Below are 21874 nucleotides of genomic sequence, written 5' to 3'. Positions count from 1 at the left end.
GCTCCCAGTGATTTCCAGAATCCATTTCAAATGCTCCTGCCTGGCTTTTAAGATCATTCACGGCATCCTTCCTCCCTTAATCCCACTATCTTATAACTCCTCGAGTCCTGACTCTACCAGACCCGCCCAAAGGTATAAATTATCCTTGCCCTCTCTACACGGTATTCGCTATGCAGGCAAACTGGGAAAATCCCTTCTCTTCAGAATCACAGGTCTTTGGAACGACCTTACTATCTCGCTGCGGAACCTGGGCTCCCTCCAATTATTCCGCAAGCAACTGAAAACCTGGCTTTTCACTAAAATGTAATTCTATCCCCCCTTACTCTTCTCTTCTATATATAAGTTCATGTAAACCTTTTTTTACCTTCTCTTCCTATATTTTAAGTTCTTGTAAACTGTGCCGAGCTCCACAACATCCATGGAGATGATGCGATATATAAACTTAAGGTTTAGTTTAGTTTAGTTTAGTGTAACCCCTCCCTCTTTGATTTTCAATTCTCACTCTCTTCACCTTTTAACTTCAGGTTACCTTATAAGATAAAATGAGAATTATTCTGAAAAGAGGAAAAAGTTAACATAAAATATAAAATTTACCCTAAATAAAAAATACTGGTTTTAAAAGTTATTGTTAATTTATTTTTACAAATCTAACAAAATGTATAAATCTATATAACGGTAGAATAAGATTCCATATAAACTATTCCTCAAAGAATTTAGTTCTTTGAAATAATTTTTTCTCACTGGATCCAGATGTAAACTTTTCTCACAGGGTTCAGTTGTTCTTTTTCCTGCAGAGCCGTTGGGTACCAGCGCTTCTTCTTCCTCTCTGGAGATTCAGATTCAATAAAAGGAGTACCTACTTCCTAACTAAGAAAAACCAAAGGAAGCAAAACCCTATCACTCCATGAAAATTATATTTGTTTCTTTACTTTTGACTAGCTACCCAGAGAAAAAAATGATAATTAAAATTCCCTAAACTTTTTCCCTCCCACAATGTATAGGCTTATTTCAAAGTTATAAATCAAATGGTTATCTAAACCAAATTATTTTAGTGAAAGAATTCACTCCAATTCACAACTGGCTTTTATAAATGTCCAGAACTCATCAATAATACAAGAGCTCTACACCTCAACACAAAAGTGACAGAAAATCACTGTATGAAATAACCAAACACCACCCTTGCCACAAAGAAAGGCCAGACTTGAACTTAATTAACATTAGCCAAAAATTCAGTATAAAATCTTTTTTTCTCTTTTTCTATTCTCAGGAAACCAAGACCAACCTGTCTTCCAGACTGATAACCACCCAACTGCTCTCCCTGTCAGTTTTAGAATCTTCCCTAGCACTGCTGACTTCTACATGAAGTCATCAGACCTGTTGCAGACATCAGCAGTCTAGAATTTCTACAGTCAGTCAAGCAATCACAGCATTATTTTTGCTGAACAACAAACAAACTTTTCACTTTAAAATATAAAAAAAACTCTATCAGATCTCCTGCTCTGGGTCAACTATAACATATTTATTTTGTAACCCATGGTTACAGCAGGGAATAGCTCTAGAGCAGACATGGGCAAACTACGGCCCACGGGCCAAATCCAGCCCGTTTAGCTTTTTAACCTGGCCTGCGGCGTCAGAGGCGGCTGTAGTTTGCCCTTGTCTGCAGCGTAAGGCAGGGTTTCTAAATGCGTGGTACACAGGCCTCCCATCCATCTGCTCACCCGCTATATTTACTTACAGTCCTGCTGGTGCCCCAACGAAGGAAAGGGCCAGGCACGTACCCACCGGCCTTTTCCCGACATCAATTCTTTTTTTTTTTTAAATTTATATTTTACAAGCATCCACTTGATACATTAAATCAGAACTTAATAAATCTTCTTTTTTTTTTTTTTTTTTGTATTCTTTATTCATTTTCAAGATTACATAAAGTGTTATAATATATTCACTCTTCAAAGCATGTACAGTATATATGAATTTACAAAGAAAAACATTTAAACATTAATTACATGCATTTGAATACAAAATTAAAAACTAAATCATGTAAAATTTCAATATTCCAATACTCTTTCTTAGACCTCAATAATACCTAGATGAGAAACAAGAAGATAAGATAGGAAAAGGCTTAACGTGAATTAATCCAGCCTATTTTCTTTTAAAGCCATGGTTCATACATTCATTACTTTTTTTGTATCCAAAAAGTGTTGAAATTGCTCTGGTACGAAAAATACATATTTAATTCCAGCATATTTTACACAGGGGTATATTTATACAGGGGTAATTTAATATGAAATTTGCCCCCATTTTTACTGTTTTTTCCGCATTGCTAAGAATAGTTTTCTACGGTCTTAAGTCACCTTTGTAACATCGGGAAAAATCCATATTTTTTGACCCATAAACAAACTTTGAGAAAATAAAAAAAAAACCAGAATGGAGCCCACCACACACACACACCAGCAACACAGGCAAACCAAGCAATCAACAAAGTGTACCAGAAAATCAATAACATATTGAACAAACCCCCCCCCACCCCAACAACTGTTGTTCCAAAACCCTCCCCCACATCCCCCAACAATGCACCTGACATCTCCCTATAGAGAAATGAAAAGGGCACGTAAAGATACGCACCAGGGCCCTGCCCTGCCCTCCCCGCCAAACCAAAACCCCTAGCATCCCTCAACACAGTCCAACAACAAAAGGGTCACGGTCAGCGGCAGTATCGCCAAATTAGCAGACCCAAAAGAAAGTAATTAGCCTGCAAAGTTAAGTTGGGCTCACTGCGCCGGAGAAGGAAGTATTGATGTATTCCGCAGCCTCCTCCGCCACCGTGAAAGACTTCCAAGCGCTATCTCTTTGGATCTTCAACAATGGAGGGTAGATAAACATAAAATGTGCTTTAACATCCACCAATTTAGAACACAAGGGATAAAAAGCCTTCCGCTTTTCAGTTAGGACCGCCGAGTAATCCTAGGTCAAGCGAATTGGAGCCTCGTGAAATTTCAGTGAGTTCTTCTTGGAACGGTAAAGCCGCAAGGTCTCCACTTATGACGGTAATTGAGAAATTTAACAATTACCACTCTAGGCCTCACCTCTCGACCTGGCCGTGCCTCCAGCCGGTGAGCCTGTTTCAGGCGCGTGGGGCCCAGGGAAACCGCCATCAGAAATTCAGCGGTCAGCCAACTCTCCAACTCTGGCAACCATAGCACCTCAGCGCTTCAGGGATTCCCAAAAGATGGAGATTGTTGCGACATGAGCGATTTTCGAGATCAAGTTTATCAGCTTGTGCGTGCAACATCTCCTGAAGCGCAGCCACCGCCGAATCGTGTGCAGTGGTGGCGTCCTCCACATTGGACACCCGTTGCTCCAATTCCATCATCCATGAGGCCGTGCCCGATGAAAGTTGTTGTAAGCGAAGCATCTGGCTCGATAATGTGGCCATTTACGGATCCAAAACTTGCGCCACAGCCTCTTTCAAATCACTTAGCACCGTGCCTGTAAACTGAGACACAGCCGTACCGGCCGAATCCGCCATCTTGTAGTCTCCCGACTTCGGACGTTCTCGGGTTTTTTTGGGCATATTTTATGAGGCCAGGAGTCTGAGAACGCGTAAGATATCTGCCCATGCAATAGGCAGGTATGAGAAATCAAATGCAGCTGCAAATTGGCTCAAAACCAGCACTTAAAATGCGTAAAGGAGAGCAGGGTCCCGAAGCAGGCAGAGAACACAACCTCACCCGCTCATGGCATCACGTGACCTCCCATATTTGGGTTAAGTAAACAGTAAGTTCTAGCTAGGGAGCCCTCCCTAGCCCTCCCTGGCTTTAGTTCACTAGGAGTCTACACTTAAGGATGCCTTTTTTGGCTGGCACACTTATTATGGAATCAGCTCCACCATGAGATTCATATGGAAGAATCTCTGAAGAAGTTTAAAAAGTTGTTATAGACCCATGTCTGTACAAGCCTTTGGGGCTTTCCTTAAATTGCATAAGTAGGCTTGACTTGGGGTATCTGTGTGATAGGCAACACCTGTGTTTTTTTGCCTTGCACAATTCTCAGTCTGGCAGGATAAAGAAGGGAGAATCAAATCTTTTGCTGAAAGAAGCTAGAGCAGATTGGAGTAAACTCTTTGTGCTGTGCAGCCACTTGAAAGCACAGTATTTTGTGCAAAGGGACCTACCGTATTTTCACGCATATAACGCGCGCGTTATACGCGTTTTTACCTACCGCGCATACCCCTCGCGTGTTATACGCGTGAGCGCGGTATACAAATTTTTTTTTACATAGTTCCCACCCCGCCCGACGCCCGATTCACCCCCCCCAGCAGGACCGCCCGCACCCCCACCCTGAACGACCGCTCGCACGCGCTCCCACCCGCACCCGCATCCACGATCGGAGCAAGAGGGAGCCCAAGCCCTCTTGCCCGGCCGACTCCCCAACTCCCCGACAATATCGGGCCAGGAGGGAGCCCAAACCCTCCTGGCCACGGCGGCCCCCTACCCCCACCCCGCACTACATTACGGGCAGGAGGGATCCCAGGCCCTCCTGCCCTCGACGTAAACCCCCCTCCCTCCAACGACCGCCCCCCCCCAAGAACCTCCGACCGCCCCCCCAGCCGACCCGCGACCCCCCTGGCCGACCCCCACGACACCCCCACCCCCCTTCCCCGTACCTTTGGTAGTTGGCCGGACAGACGGGAGCCAAACCCGCCTGTCCGGCAGGCAGTCAACAACGGAATGAGGCCGGATTGGCCCATCCGTCCCAAAGCTCCGCCTACTGGTGGGGCCTAAGGCGCGTGGGCCAATCAGAATAGGCCCTGGAGCCTTAGGTCCCACCTGGGGGCGCGGCCTGAGGCACATGGGCCCAACCCGACCACAGCCACGTGGTGAAAAGCACACCACCAGAAAAACAGCCTTGGTGAAAACTAAGCGGCAAGCATGCTCAGACCATTGCGCATGCTTACAGAGCTGGGAGCAGGGCAGGGCGGGCGAAAGGACAGTCGGGCAGCATGCGCGGTATACCCGTGAGCGCGGTATACAAAAGTTTTTGTACATAAAATTGTGGTTTCTGCGCGCTATACCCGTGTGCGCGTTTTACACGGGTGCGCGTTATCTGCGTGAAAATACGGTAATAATGGTACATTGAAATGTTACACAAGTTAAGACATTGGTGAGCAAATCTAGCCCAAAGTGCATTCTGTTGGTAAAAAAGACACATAATGCAATCAAATATTTTAAGTGCTATTTTATTAACTTTAAAAGTCATAAAAATTCTTCACACTTTTTCATGGTTTGCATTGAAAGCAGAGTTTGCCGAGAACTGCCCAATTATTCGTTTCTTTTAATCTTTTTCTATTTTAATTCTCCTGTTTGCAAAATATAGAAAATAATGAAGCTAAAATGTTACGGAGAGCTTCAGACTTACTCATATGTATGAGTATTCTTTTGCTGTATAACCACATTCCCCTTTAGCTCATATGAGAGGGACCTCCAATCAAAGATATTTCCCCTAGGAACCCGATAACCTCTGTTAGCTTTACGGATAAAGTAAGATGGTAGTACATAATTCCACATATAAAGGTCAGTAGTTTGTCCTACAAAACTTTGTTTTGCATCAAAATCTCCTCCAAGAGAGTCTTGGTCTTGCCCCAACATGGTGATACCATTGGGCTGGATTTCATGCCCTGCTCTATAAAATTTTCTTGATACTTTTTTACCGTTGATCCAAAGTTCTGTGAGACCAGATTTAGACTGCCAAGATAAGCAAAGGTGAGTCTGGGAGGAGGCGATATCTGATACTTCAAAAAGCAACCCTTCACCACTCAGGTAAAAGCCAAAGCGCCCATCCAGCTCTTGCCAGAGGGTAAGTTCATCAAAATACTGTGTACGATGGGAGAAGAAAATGATTTCGCGGTTCCTGGGTAAGTCAGTTGCTAATCGCATACAAAGGGTAAATGCTCTAAGTCTCAGAGGTTTCTTTGGAAAGAGGAGCACGTAACTGAAATTAGTTTCCTCTGGAAAATGGAAGACCTTCCTACGAAGATCTGGAAAGAAAGGTAAATAAAGACATAAGTCACTTAGAGGGTAATAACAGGCAACCTAATTATTCATCGAATACCTGCATAAATTACATCAAATTTCAAAGGGAAAGTATGCACATACTTTCCTTTTGGAAATAATTCCATAAAAAGTTCCCCTACACAGTTATATTTGCCATTTAGAATGCACAAATTTCCTGGCACATTTTGCATATATATTTTATAAAAAGCAAGCATATAAACGATAACCCAAACTAAGTTGAGGCATTCCCAGAGACAGGATGGGGAAGGGTTAACTTATGCACATATATACTCAAAGGTTTGTCTGTCAGTCATGAGGGTTCCTCAGCAGTGGCTTAGTAACGGGGAGCGAGGGGGGGGAGAGGACCTCCCTGAGCACATCTTGGTGGTGGGCATCGGCATCTCTCCTCCTCTCCGCCCCCCGGACCTCTTTGTTTCTTCGCTGGTGTGAATAGCATCTCCAACCTGTTGCTTGCACTGGCCTCGGCTCTCCCTCTGGAGATGCTGCTTGCGCTGGCAAGGAACTACAGAGGTATGGGAGGGAAGGCAGGGGGAGCAAGGGGCAGAGAAGAGGGCAGGAGGGCCACTATCCTGGGCACTTCCTACCCTTGCTACCCACTGATCCTGAGACCAAATTTGGGAGGTGAGGCACAAAACTTTACTGTGACCTTCACTTTCTGCCCTGCTCTCTGTCCCCCCCCACCCCTACCCAACAATCAGGTACCTGAGCTGTTGGGGAGCCCAAGCCCTACCAGCAGAAGTTGTCTTTCGCCAGCAGCCATAGCAGTCGGTAGCTCTTGTCATGCCCCCCCCTCCAAACAAACATAGGTAACCTATGGAAAGTGCTGCTGACTGCCAGGCTGCTGATAGAGAATATCTTCTGTTGCCAAGACTTGGGGATCTCTGCCAGCTTGATGATGCAGAAATTTGGGTACCCAGAGCCAGCTCTCCCTGTTGCTATGCCTCTGTTATATAAACATCCAGGGGCAAATTTTAGAAAAGTTGATTTCTACTCCAACTTGCCCATTGAAAGGATCTCATTGTATTTGCTTTTACATTTCTACAGGATTTGGAGCAAAGTCCTTGTTATGAGATTCCCTTTGTGCAAGTGATTTCCTTTGTGAAAGCCAAACGGTATCCCGACTATAGGTGGCGGTAGGCATTCCATTGCTGTCTAACCAGCCAATCGGGACGCACATTAAAAAAAAAACAAACAAACTGCAAGGCAGGCCACCTACACTATAGGTGTCTGTCACGGTTGAGGGAGATGTGTAGGGACGTTCAAGCTCGCCCAAGGCTGGATGTGGGTGTGGTTTCACCTGCAAGTGGCCTTGGGTGAGATTAAGCGGCCCTAAGTGTCTCCATAGGGCTGTGACAGGCACCTGAAATGTAAGCCAACAAAAAGCTGGTCTACATTTCAAATAGACGTGGCCACTATGCTGACCACAGCAAAGAAATCTCACTGCCATGATCAGCTGAGCGGCCGTGGCAGGGAACTTGCACCCCCGGCGAAGTCGGCTGGCAGGTGGAATGCCCACACCTTCCAGCTGCTGCCTCCACACCCCTCCACACTGTTCATGGCAAGAGGAATGCCCACACCCTCCTACCACGACCCCATCGATCCCTCACACCCTTGACACTCCTGACACCCCCGATCCAGTTGGCAGGAGGGATGCCCACTTCCTCCTGCCACAACCCCATCGATCTCCCAAACCTTGACATTCATGACACCCCCCATCCAGTTGGCCCACTCCCTCCTGCTGCCCCTATCGATCCCCCAAACCCCGGACATTCCCCTACACCCACCCGACATTCCCCAACATTCACCCAACACTCCTCGACATTCATACGACATTCCATAACAATCCCCAACACATCTGGACACTCACCTGACATTTAGCACAGTTACTTACCGTAACAGGTGTTATCCAGGGACAGCAGGCAGATATTCTTGACTGATGGGTGACGGCACCGACGGAGCCCCGGTACGGACAATTTTAGAGTGATTGCACTCTAAGAACTTGGAAAGTTCTGGCATGCCGCACCGCGCACGCGCGAGTGCCTTCCCGCCCGACAGAGGCGCGCGGTCCCCAGTTATGATAAGCCAGCTAAGAAGCCAACCCGGGGAGGTGGGTGGGACGCAAGAATATCTGCCTGCTGTCCCTGGATAACACCTGTTACGGTAAGTAACTGTGCTTTATCCCAGGACAAGCAGGCAGCATATTCTTGACTGATGGGTGACCTCCAAGCTAACAAAAAGAGGGATGGAGGGAAGGTTGGCCATTAGGAAAACAAATTTTGCAAAACAGACTGGCCGAAGTGTCCATCCCGTCTGGAGAATGAATCCAGACAATAATGAGATGTAAAAGTATGAACTGAGGACCAAGTAGCAGCCTTGCAGATTTCCTCAATAGGAGTGGAACGGAGGAAAGCTACAGATGCTGCCATTGCTCGGACTCTATGGGCCGTGACAGAACCTTCCAGTGTCAGTCCGGTCTGAGCATAACAGAATGAAATGCACGCTGCCAGCCAATTAGACAATGTATGTTTCGAAACAGGACGTCCCAATTTATTCGGATCAAAGGACAGAAAGAGTTGGGGAACTGATCTGTGGGGTTTCGTACGCTCTAGATAGTAAGCTAGAGCCCTTTTACAATCCAAAGTATGCAGAGCTTGTTCCCCAGAATGAGAAAGCGGTTTCGGAAAGAAAACAGGCAGAACAATGGATTGGTTGAGATGGAATTCAGAGACAACCTTAGGGAGAAACTTTGGATGTGTACGCAGAACCACCTTGTCATGGTGAAAGACCGTAAAAGGTGGATCTGCAACCAGTGCATGAAGCTCACTGACTCTCCTGGCAGAGGTAAGAGCAATAAGGAAAAGTACCTTCCAAGTGAGAAACTTGAAAGGAGAGGTAGCCAAAGGTTCAAATGGAGGCTTCATTAAGGCGGAAAGAACCACATTGAGATCCCAGATAACGGGAGGGGCTTTAAGAGGTGGCTTCACATTGAAAAGACCCCGCATGAACCTGGACACCAGGGGATGAGCTGAGAGAAGTTTTCCATGGACCGGCTCATGAAAAGCAGCAATGGCACTGAGGTGGACTCTGATGGAAGAAGACTTAAGGCCAGAGTCAGACAAAGAAATCAAATAATCCAACAACGTCTCCACTGCCAGGGAAGTGGGATCAAGATGATGAAGAAGACACCAGGAAGAAAATCGAGTCCACTTCTGATGGTAACATTGCAGAGTGGCTGGTTTCCTGGAGGCATCAATAATGGAACGAACAGGCTGAGACAAAAGAGTATCATGAGAGGTCAGCCCGAGAGATACCAAGCTGTCAGGTGCAGAGACTGGAGGTTGGGATGTAGAAGGGTCTCCTGATGCTGTGTAAGCAGAGAAGGAAACAGAGGAAGAAGAAAAGGTTCCCTGGAACTGAGTTGAAGTAGAAGGGAGAACCAATGTTGCCTGGGCCACCTCGGAGCAATCAGAATCATGGTGACTCGTTCCCTCTTGAGCTTGAACAAGGTTCTCAACATGAGAGGCAGAGGAGGGAAAGCGTACAGGAACAGATTTGACCAGTCGAGGAGAAATGCATCCGCTGCCAGACGGTGAGGAGAGTAGAGTCTGGAGCAGAATAGGGGCAGCTGGTGATTGTGAGGAGCTGCAAAGAGGTCTATCTGAGGAGTGCCCCATTGAGCGAAGATAGACTGTAGAATTACAGGATCGAGTGTCCACTCGTGAGGTTGGAGAATTCTGCTGAGCTTGTCCGCTAAGGAATTCTGTTCTCCCTGAATGTAGATAGCTTTCAGGAAGAGATGGTAATCTATGGCCCAAGTCCAGATCTTCTGGGCTTCTTGGCATAAGAGGCGAGAGCCGGTCCCACCTTGTTTGTTGATGTAGTACATGGCCACTTGATTGTCTGTGCACAGCAGAAGGACCTGAGGAAAGAGAAGATGTTGGAAGGCCTTGAGGGCATAAAACATCGCTCTGAGTTCCAGGAAATTGATGTGATGCTTCTTTTCCTGGGCTGTCCAAAGACCTTGAGTCTGGAACTCGTTCAAATGAGCTCCCCATGCATAAGGAGAGGCGTCGGTGGTGATGACTAGTTGATGAGGAGGTTGATGGAACAGAAGACCTCTGGATAGATTTGAGGATACCAACCACCATTGTAGAGACTGACGAAGAGATGATGTCACAGATATGTGTCGTGAGCAAGGATCCGTCGCTTGGGACCACTGAGTAGCAAGGGTCCATTGAGGAGTGCGCAGGTGAAGACGTGCGAGGGGTGTGACATGGACTGTGGATGCCATGTGACCCAAGAGTATCATCATTTGTTTGGCCGAGATGGAATGTTGAAGAAGCACCTGCTGACAGAGAGACTGAAGGGTCTGAAGACGATTGGATGGTAGGAATGCTCTCATGAGGAGTGTGTCCAGCATCGCTCCAATGAATTGAGGTCTCTGAGTGCGAATGAGATGAGATTTGGGTAGATTGATCTCGAATCCCAGTATTCGTAGAAACAGGATGGTTTGGTTGGTGGCCAGGAGAACTGCTTGAGCGGATGTGGCCTTGATTAACCAGTCGTCCAGGTAAGGAAATACCTGAAGGTGGTGAGAGCGTAGAAAGGCAGCTACCACAATAAGACACTTGGTGAACACCCTTGAAGATGAGGCAAGACCGAAGGGCAACACCTTGTATTGGTAATGACAATGATTGATCATGAATCGGAGATACCGTCTGGAGGTTATATTGATCGGTATGTGAGTGTATGCCTCTTTGAGATCGAGGGAGCATAGCCAGTCGTCTTGATTGATAAGGGGATAAAGAATGGCTAAGGAAAGCATCTTGAATTTTTCCTTTACCAGATGATTGTTGAGATCGCGAAGATCCAGAATTGGTCTGAGATCTCCTGTTTTTTTGGGGACTAGAAAATAACGGGAGTAGAATCCCTGCCCCTTTTGATCTAAAGGAACTTCTTCTATAGCGTTTAGAAGGAGGAGGGATTGGACTTCCTGAATAAGGAGGGCAGATTGAGGACTGTTCAAAGCAGACTCTTTTGGCAGGTTTTGGGGCGGAAGAGTCTGAAAGTTGAGAGAGTAGCCGTGGCGGATGATGTTGAGGACCCATTGGTCCGAAGTGATAACTTCCCACCGGCTGAGGAACAGAGAAAGACGACCTCCTATAGGTTGAGGCAGGAAAGCAGATATAGGAGTACTGGCTATACTTTGGAGAAGTAAGTCAAAAGGACTGTGTCTTCTGCTGTGGAGGTGGCTTCACAGGCTGCTGTTGCTGCTGTTGTCTGGGAGGCTGACGCTGTTGCTGCCGCTGACGCCTGGGTTGCTGAGCTGTTGCTGGCAATGGGCGAGCTGTGAAGCGACGTTGATAGGCTGACTGTTGTCTAAAAGGCCTTGTTGGGGGAGGCTTTTTCTTATTTTTAAGTAGGGTATCCCAACGTGTCTCATGAGCAGAGAGCTTTTGAGTAGTCGAGTCCATGGATTCCCCAAAAAGCTCATCCCCTAGGCACGGGGCGTTGGCTAACCGATCTTGATGATTAACATCAAGTTCAGATACCCGAAGCCAGGCCAGGCGACGCATTGCCACAGACATTGCTGTCGCTCTGGATGTAAGTTCGAAGGTGTCGTAAATGGACCTAACCATGAACTTACGCAGCTGAAACAGAGATGACAAGCAATGGTGAAAAGATTGTTGTTTCCGTTGGGGAAGGTACTTCTCAAATGAAGCCATGGTGGTAAGGAGATGTTTAAGGTAGAAAGAAAAATGAAAAGCATAATTACCAGCTCTATTTGCCATCATAGCATTTTGGTAGAGCCTCTTACCAAATTTGTCCATGGCTTTACCCTCTCTGCCAGGAGGTACAGAAGCATATACACTGGCTCCTGAAGATTTTTTAAGGGTGGATTTGACAAGTAAAGATTCGTGTGGAAGTTGAGGTTTGTCGAACCCAGGAATGGGAATTACTTTGTATAAAGAGTCCAATTTACGTGGGGCCCCTGGAACCGTTAAGGGAGTCTCCAAATTCTTGTAGAAAGTCTCCCTCAAGATGTCATGAAGAGGGAGCTTCAAAAATTCCTTTGGAGGTTGGTCAAAGTCAAGGGCATCCAAAAAAGCTTTAGACTTTTTGGACTCAGCCTCCAAAGGAATAGACAACGAGTTACACATATCTTTCAAAAAACTAGAGAAAGATGAAGTGTCATGTTTAGAGGATGGGTCATTTACAGCTGAATCCTCCTCATCTGAGGAACATTCTCCTTCAGAAAGAAAGGGTTCCTCTGAATCTCCCCACAGATCAGGATCCCTGACATGGGAAGATCGGTCCCGAGACTCTGGAGTAGATGGTTCTACATGTCGGGTTTTGCGCACCGACTTACCCGATCTCATCGATACCGAGCCAGGCGATGTAATCGGTGGCACCGGTGCCGAAGTCTGCACCGACTGATGTTGAGCTCTCGGCTCCGGTGCAAGGACTGGCATCGATACCGATGAGGTCGAGTGAAGCGGTACCGAAGGAGTGGATACCGACAGCACAGGCTGTTCCAGTATCGGTACCGGCTCAGTGCGGACCGGCACCGGAAGGTTCGGTGCCAGGATAGCTGGAAGGAGCTGTTGTAATTGCTCCTTGAGCTGCACCTGGAGAATGGCCGCAATACGGTCATCGAGGGATGGCACCGGTACCGCCTTTTTCTTCTGCGGTACCTGCGGTGCCGCTCGACGCCCCGGAGATGAGGAGCCCGATGTCGAGGGACTCACCTCGATAGGGGCGGAGCGCTTCCGCTGGCGCCTCACAGTCGGCAGGATTGGACTCACTGCACTCGAGACCGGAGGACGCTCCAGCGGGGAAGGCTTCTTAGCCGGCTTACCTGAATGCTGGGACGCCGTTGCGGTGTTGCGCGGCGTCGAAGAAGAGGGTGCCGACTGAATCGGTGCCGAAGCCGGAGTCGATGGAACGGGATCGGACATCTCGGCACCGAACAATAATCGCTGCTGTATTTGGCGATTTTTTAATGTTCTTTTTTTAAGTGTGGCACAGCGGGTGCAGGTGGAGGCCTGATGCTCAGGACCCAAACACTGTAAGCACCAGTTGTGTGGGTCCGTGAGAGATATAGGCCGAGCACACCGCTGGCACTTTTTAAACCCTGGCTGAGGGGGCATGAACGTAAAGACGGCTTCAGCCAAATCGAAGGCCGAGGCCTCGATGGTGGCAGAAGGCCCCGCAGGGGAAAAGCCAAATTGACTAAAAAAAGAAAGTTGTTTTTTTTTTTTTTTTTTACACAAAAATTAAAGAAAAAGGAAACAGGCAAAAGCCAAAAAGGTTTACGCGAGCGGGAAGGCAAGTCAAAAAAATTTTCAACAGCCGTTGAAAAAACGCGTCTTCTTAGCTCTGCGGAAACTAAGAAACTGGGGACCGCGCGCCTCTGTCGGGCGGGAAGGCACTCGCGCGTGCGCGGTGCGGCATGCCAGAACTTTCCAAGTTCTTAGAGTGCAATCACTCTAAAATTGTCCGTACCGGGGCTCCGTCGGTGCCGTCACCCATCAGTCAAGAATATGCTGCCTGCTTGTCCTGGGATAACCCCCCATCCCTGACCCCCCTTTAAATGGCCGGCAAGAGGGATGCTTACTCCCTCCTGCCGGGAGGCCCGCCTCTTCCAAAATGACAGGCCTTCCCCTTCTTGGTGCATTCTAGGATGTACTGGGGTGGGGCCAAAGGCTCCAATTGGCCCCGGTGCCTAATGCCCCTCCTATGTGAGGGGCCTTTGGTATCTGGCTAACTGGAGTCTTAAGCATCCTTCCCAGTGCATTCTGGGATGCACTGGGAGCAGCCTAAGACTCCGATTGGCCAGATACCAAAGGCCACTCCCATGGGGGGGAAGAGGGCATTCAGGGGTTCCCTGCCGCAGCTACTCATCTGATCGCAGCAGGGGATACACTTGCTATGATCAACTGATGGGAAGGGATCAGGCGTGATTCTCTAACTGGCACCTGTGACATGGGCGCTAGTTAGAGAATCGGGCCAGTTAGGCGGGGATGGGCATCTGTATAGGACGCTGGTGTGTGATTTGAATCCGTTTCTTAGGCAGCTGCAGAAACAGGCGTCCTATAAAGAATTTCCAGCTGACTGCCAATAATAAGCTTATTGAAAATTTTCTTACTGATAGTGGCACTGAAGTTCTACTTGGGCTGTACTGGCTTTATTTTATCAGAAGTAATATACAAACAGATTTTTTCCATTGCGACACAGAAGAACTGGTGCTAATAGGGGCCGAGTTGGTAAACAAACAGGGAGTGGAACAGTGGGGCCGGAAGAGGAGGCAGGCAGGCCAGGGCCAATCCAAGTCACAAGTCCCTGGCAAGATCCCAAAAAAGAAAAACAGATTTTATGCCCCTTATTCGAGAAATAAGCAGTGGATTTTTCCAAGCTCTATCTTAATAATGGCTTATGGACTTTTAGGAAATTATCCAAATCTGTTAAGCAAACTGTTTTCACCACATTCTCTGACAACGAATTTCAGAGTTTAATTATATGTTGAGTGAAGAAATATTTTCTCCAGTCTGATTTAAATAAACTTAGTAGCTTCTTCGCATGCCCCCTAGTCCTAGTGTTATTGGAAAGAATAAACAAGTGATTCAGGTCTACCCATTCCATTCCATTCCACTCCACTCAGTATTTTATAGACCTCTATTATATCACTCTTCAGTCATGTCTTCTATAAACTGGATAGCCCTAGTTGCTTTAATCTTTCCTCATAGGAAAGTCATCCCATCCCCTTTATCATTTTCATGCTCTTCTCTATACTACTACTACTAATTATTTCTATAGCGCTACCAGACGCACACAGCGCTGTACAGAGTCACAAAGAGTAAGAAAGCAGTCCCTGCTCGAAAGAGCTTACAATCTAAACAGGCAAGACAGACAAACAAGATATCATGGATACAGTTAAGGGGAACAGTTAATCAGCTGGCTGGATTGGAGAGCAGAGGAGTAGGGTTAAGGATTGAAGGCTATATCAGAAAGGTGGGTTTTCAGTCTGCTTTTAAACAAGGAAAGGAAAGCGGCTTGACGGACAAACTCAGGTAATTTATTCCAGGCACATGGGGCAGCTAGATGTAAGGAACGAAGTCTGGAATTGGCAGTGCAAGAGAAGGGTAACGTTAAGAGTGACTTATCTTTTTTTAAAAAAATTATTTATTCATTTTATAACTTACATCAAGTGTACAGTAAATATCAAACAATTATAATACAACATCACTTGAAAAATCTTCAATATCATACACAAAGAAGATTTAACCCCCACCCCCTCCCAAATTCATGTATAACTAATATATACCAGCTGAAAATAATATCTTATGGCATTCATATATATATTCTTAATGGAAAACCAAGAACCCCCCCACCCCAAATCCACATGTGTATTAAAATTGGGAAAAGTGTAACTTATTCATTACTATAATTTAATAATGGTCCCCACACATCCTTAAATTTATTATAATAATCTTTTTGAACTGCCAACGCTCTTTCCATTTTATACACTTGACAAACTGAATTCCACCAAAAACAATAATTCAGTCTTCTACAGTCCTTCCAATTATATGTTATTTGTTGGATGGCAACTCCTGTTAATATCATCAAAAGCTTGTTATTATTAGCAGATATTTGACATTTAGCTCTCATAGACATGCCAAATAAAATTGTGTCATATGACAATGCTATATGATTCTCTAACAGGCAATTTATTTGATCCCAAATATACTCCCAAAAAGCCTTAATGAATGGACAATAAAACAATAAATGATCTAAAGTTCCAGCTTCGAGATGACAATGCCAACATCTATTAGACTTAGAGCAATCCAATTTTTGTAAACGAACAGGGGTCCAGAGTGCTCTATGCAACAGGAAAAACCATGTTTGCCTCATAGACGCAGACATTGTACATCTCATCCTCCAAGACCAAATACGTGTCCATTGAGATGCATTAATTTGATGCTTAATCTCAATACTCCAAATATCTCTAAGTCCAGACTAGTGGAGTGCCCCAGGGCTCGGTTATTGGGCCTATTTTGTTCAATATTTTTATAAACGATCTTGGAGGAGGAAACAACATGCAATATAATAAAGTTCGCCGATGATACAAAATTATGTCGGGCGGTTGGCTCTCAAAGGGACTGCGAGGAGCTTCAGAAGGATCTGAGACAGCTGGAAACATGGGCAACAAAGTGGCAGATGAATTTTAACATTAATAAATGCAAGGTGATGCATCTAGGAAAGAAGAATAAAGAACACGAGTATAGAATGTTTGGGGTAACATTAGCAAAATGCGAACAAAAAAAGGATTTGGGGGTACTGATTGACAGAACCCTGAAGCCATCGGCGCAATGTGCGGCGGCGGCAAAGAGAGCAAACAGGATGTTGGGCATGATTAAGAACAGGATCATGAGTAGATCGGAAGAAGTCATAATGCCACTTTATAGAGCAATGGTCAGACCACACTTAGAATACTGTGTCCAACACTGGTCTCCTTACCTCAAGAAGGACATAACTCTGTTGGAGAAGGTGCAAAGGCGAGCCACGAAACTAGTCAAAGGAATGAAAAATTTGAGCTACGAAGAACACCTCAGGAAACTGGGACTGTTCACACTCGAGAGGAGAAGACTGAGAGGCGATTTGATAGAGACTTTTAAAATATTAAAAGGTTTTGATAAAATAGACCAAGAAGCAGCATTACTAACATTTTCAGATGTGACACGGACAAGAGGTCACAGCCTGAAACTGGGTGGCAGCAGGTTCAGGATAAATGCCAGGAAGTTTTGTTTCTCACAACGAGTGGTGGATGCTTGGAATTCTCTTCCTAAGGATGTTGTGGCGGAGACTACTCTTCGGGATTTCAAGCACAAGTTGAATATACACCTTCTTGCAAATCATATTGAGGGATACGGTAATTTCAGGTTTTCATAATAAAGAACCTAAATGGGCCGCCGCGTGAGCGGATCGCTGGACTTGATGGACCTCGGTCTGATCCGGTGAAGGCATTTCTTATGTTCTTATGTTATGTTCCAGTTTTTGGTTTCTTATTTAAATAGCCAGATAATAATTTATGCGGCCTGATGACCCAGGCAGTCTAAACTTAATTGATTATTAAGAGATTTCCATTCAGGGAACCCTGCCTGAATAGCCTTCTTCAGTTGCAACCACTTATAACTTTGTTTTCTATCAAGGCCAAATTTAAGTTGCAACTGTGAAAAATCCAGCAGTTTACCATTAGATATCACATCATTTAAGGTTCATATACCTGCTTTAATCCAATCCTTCCAGACAATCTTAAAACCGCCTATTTGGATCCTGGAGTTTAGCCATATATTTTGATAAGTAGATTTTTGAATTGGAAGAGGTGTTAAATTATTAATAAATCGTAAAGTTGTCTATGTATCCATTAATATTCTATTATTTTTCCTTATTCTAGGTATTTTAATACTGAGAAGATGACAAAGTCTAATGGGAAACATGAGCTGCCATTCCAACCATAACCAATCCTGTAGCTTTCCCATGAGTTCTGGGAGGACCCAATACATACCCTGTCGCATAATATAGGATTGATGGTACCTATAAAAATTTGGAAAATTTACCCCAATCTCCATAATTGGTTTTTGTAAGGTCACTAAGGCAATTCTCTCCCTTTTACCCAGCCAAATAAACTTAATCAACATACTATTCAACTTTTTATAAAAAGACCCCTAAAAAAAACTGGAATCATACCCATTTGATAACAAACAACAGGCAATATCATCATTTTAACAGTTTGGATTCTTCCCCACCAAGACAAATGCAACGGATTCCATTGTTCACATAACTCTATTACTTTTTGTAATAAAGTCTTTTCATTTATTTTCATTGTCTCTTCAATTGTATTTTTTATCCAAATTCCTAAATACTTTATTCCTTCTTCCTTCCAAATAAAAGGAAAAGAATTGAATAAACCTTTTGTACAATGCACATTTAAAGGAAGAACTTCTGATTTAGTCCAATTTATTTTATATCCTGAAATTTTTCCAAATTCTTCAATCAAATTAAGCAAGCATGGAATGGTTGTCTCAGGATTCCTCAAATGAAGCAATATATCATCTGCATAAGCTGATACCTTATATTCCTTCCCAGAATATGGAATACCCTGTATCTCCTTTACCTGTTGAATAGCTAATAACAAGGGTTCAAGTACTATATCAAACAACAAAGGAGATAAGGGACAACCTTGTCTAACTCCCCTTTGCAACTTGAAAGAATCTGAAAAATTATTATCAATATATAATTTACCAACAGGAGAGCTATACAACGTATGAATCATTTGTATAAATCCTGACCCCATACCAAACCATTCCATAGCTTGATACATAAAGGCCCATTCTACCCGATCAAAAGAGTGACTTATCTGAGGAACGGAGTTCTCTGGGAGGTATATAAGGAGAGAGAAGCGAGGAGAGATATTGAGGGGCAGCAGAATGAACACACTTGTAGGTCAGCAATAAGATCTTGACCTGTATGCGATGGCAGATAGGGAGCCAGTGAAGTGACTTAAGGAGAGGGGTGACATGAGGTAGCAAGATTGGTAGAAGATGAGTCATGCAGCAGAGTTTTGCACAGATTGTAAGGGGGAGAAGTGACATTGAGGGATACCAGTTAGGAGTAGATTGCATTAATCTAAGCGTGAGGTTACAAGAGCTTGGACAAGGGTCCGGATAGTGTGCTCAGAGAGGAAGGGGTGAATTTTGGTGATAATGAAGAGATAGAAGCGACAGGTCTTAGCAGCTTGTTGGATATACGTAGAAAATGAGAGGTCAGAATTGAACATGACTCCAAAGTTGTGAGCAGAGGAGACTGGAACAATGACAGTATTATTTACAGAGATGGAGAAAGGAGGAGGAGTAGAGGGTTTAGGAGGAAAGAGGAGCAGCTCAGCCTTGGACATATTTAGTTTCAGATGATGGCAGGACATCCAGGCAGCAATGTCAACCCAACAAGTAGAGACTTTTTCTTGGACTTTAGGTGAAATTTCAGGTGTAGAGATGCAATGACCAGAACTGCACACAGTATTCAAGGTTTTCCATTCCTTTCCTAATAATTCCTAACATTCTGTTTGCTTTCTTATCCGCTGTCACCCACTGAGCAGAGGATTTTAATGTATTATCAGCAATGTCACCTAGTTCCTTTTTTTGGGTGGTGACTCCTAATGTGGAACCTTGCATCACATAGCTATAGTTTGGATTCCTCTTTCCCACTTTGCACTTGCTCACATTAAACATCTTCTGTCATTTTGATGCCCAGTCTCTCAAGGTCCTCTTACAATTTTTCATAATCCACTTGAAATTTAACAACTTTGAATAACTTTGTGTCATCAGTTTCTATCAAGAATGGCCATCTCAAATATTAATATTAGAGGCAAACCAAACTTTGGTTTTGGTGCCAAAACTGGCCCAAAATCCAGATTTAGCTGTGTTTCGGTTTTGGCTAAAATCACCGGTGCATGGCTATTATTCTTTCCATTTTATAAATATGACATAACGAATTCCACCAGAAATTATAATTTAGTCTGTTCCAGTTTTTAATATAATGAATTCCACCAGAAATTATAATTTAGTCTGTTCCAGTTTTTCCAATTAGATGTGATCTGTTGTATGGCGACTCCTGTCATTATCAATAAAAGCTTGTTGTTGTTTGATGATATTTGACTCTTTGATCTCAATGTACCAAATAACATCGTATCGTATGATAATGCTACGTGGTTTTCTAATAGACAATTAATTTGGGACCAAATCGATTTCCAAAAAATCATGATACAGGGACAATAAAATAATAAATGATCTAACGTCTCTGCTTCAAGATTACAATGCCAGCATCTATTAGACTTAGAGCTACCTAATTTCTGTAATTTAACTGGGATCCAAAAAGCTCTATGTAATAAAAAGAACCAAGTTTGTCTCATAGATGCGGACACTGTACATCTCATCCTCCAAGACCAAATTCGTGGCCATTGAGATACATCAATTTGATGCTTGATCTCAATGCTTCAAATATCCCTAAGTCCATTTTTAGGTTTTTCATTTACAAATCCGCTTATCAATTTATACCACTGTGCGGCTTGGTGATCCAAGAAGTCCACCTGAAAGCATAAAAATTCTAAACTATATTGTGTATTAAGAATCTTCCATTCAGGGAACCCTGCCTGAATGGCCTGCTTCAGTTGCATCCATCTATAGCTTTGTGATTTATTAAGACCAAATTTATGTTGTAACTGTGAAAATTCAAGCAGTTTACCATTTGAAATAACATCCAATGGAGTAGAACGGGTTCAAGTGGATCGATTTTTCACGCTGTCAAACATTACAAAGACTAGGGAACACTTGAAGTTACAGGGAAGTACTTTTAAAACCAATAGGAGGAAATTTTTTTCACTCATTGAATAGTTAAGCTCTGGAATGCATTGCCAGAGGTTGTGGTAAGGACGGATAGCGTAGCTGGTTTTAAGAAAGGTTTGGACAATTTCCTGAAGGAAAAGTCCATAGTCTGTTATTGAGAAAGTCATGGGGGAAGCCACTACTTGCCCTGGATCGGTAGCATGGAATGTTGCTACTTCTTGGGTTTTGGCCAGGTACTAGGGACCTGGATTGGCCACCGTGAGAATGGGTTACTTGGCTTGATGGACCAATGGTCTGACCCAGTAAGGCTATTCTTATGTTCTAAAAATATTTTTTGTGTGAGCAATAAGAACTTGTCACATGAGAAAAAATTTGCACACACTGCGGCAGGTCTATTTACACCAATAAAGAATATTTGGAAGAATTTCTTTATTACTGAAACTTAATTCTGTGAGTAAATCCCCAATTGACATGTACTGTTCCATCCTGACATTTCTGGGATATTGTTCCCTTGGGATTTTGCTTCCTTGTTTTCCTTGTGTGGACTTACTCCAGAGATTATATCACATATGATCACATTATGAGCACTGTTATCAAGTGGCCTCAGTACCATTACCTCCTCTACCAAATCATGTGCTTCTTGTCGGTTCCTGAACCAGTTGCTCCATAAAGCAGACCTTGATTTCATCAAATAATTTTAAATCCCTAGTATGCCTTGATGTTACATTTATGCAGTCACTATAAGGGCAATTGTAATAATTGAAATCATCCATATAAGAAACAGATAAAACCAATATAATACAAAATAGGAAGTAAAACAATTAGCAGAACTCCTCCTCCATTTCCTCGTATCCCCAGGGTTCAAAACTATAGACCTACAGGACAAAAGTATAAGAAGTCACCAGTACAAGTGGGCAAACACTCCACAATTGCTAAACAAATAACCTACAAGAGCAAAGATGCTCATAGAACGGAGACTCAATCCATGTTAGAAAAGGAGATAGATCGCCTGTAGAGTAGTCATCTGTTTCTAGGAAGGATTCTGGAGGAATGAATTCTAGATCAAAACGTCCCACAGAGCACCTTGTGAGAATTCAGAAGATGGGGAGGGACATGATAGTGAACAGCTTCCTTGAGGCTCTGGATCTGAAGTAGAAGGTAAAGGAACTATTGGATACCAAGAAGAGCGTCTCTGTGCAGGAGTTACACCAGTAGATAAAGATGACCTTGAACTGGGTTGTTGATATTGAACCTTTGGAGAATCGTTGTAGTGTCTCTTAACAAATTTTGTTGAATATCTTTTGCAGGAACAAACGAGGTTGTTTCATAAGAGATAAGGAAGATGAAGATGATTCATCTGTTACTGTCACTAGAACTGGAGTTGACAGTATTAGAGGCTGG

General features: G+C 44.1%; 1 protein-coding gene across 1 annotated transcript in view; it reads right to left on the bottom strand.

The window, feature by feature from the left end:
• Positions 1-5222: 5222 nt before the first annotated feature.
• LOC117357167 (pentraxin fusion protein-like) overlaps positions 5223-21874 on the bottom strand; it is a 191589-nt gene continuing 174937 nt past the window's right edge. Inside the window, exon 16 of the mRNA XM_033937539.1 lies at positions 5223-6034. Within this exon, the coding sequence (XP_033793430.1) occupies positions 5412-6034 (623 nt within the window). The 3' untranslated portion in view covers positions 5223-5411. The remainder of the gene's footprint in view (positions 6035-21874) is intronic.

The sequence above is a fragment of the Geotrypetes seraphini genome, chromosome 3 (genome assembly GCF_902459505.1).
Source record: "Geotrypetes seraphini chromosome 3, aGeoSer1.1, whole genome shotgun sequence".
Lineage (NCBI taxonomy): Eukaryota > Metazoa > Chordata > Amphibia > Gymnophiona > Dermophiidae > Geotrypetes > Geotrypetes seraphini.
Note: the sequence above shows the minus strand (reverse complement) of the source record. Positions and strands in the feature narration are given on the sequence as shown.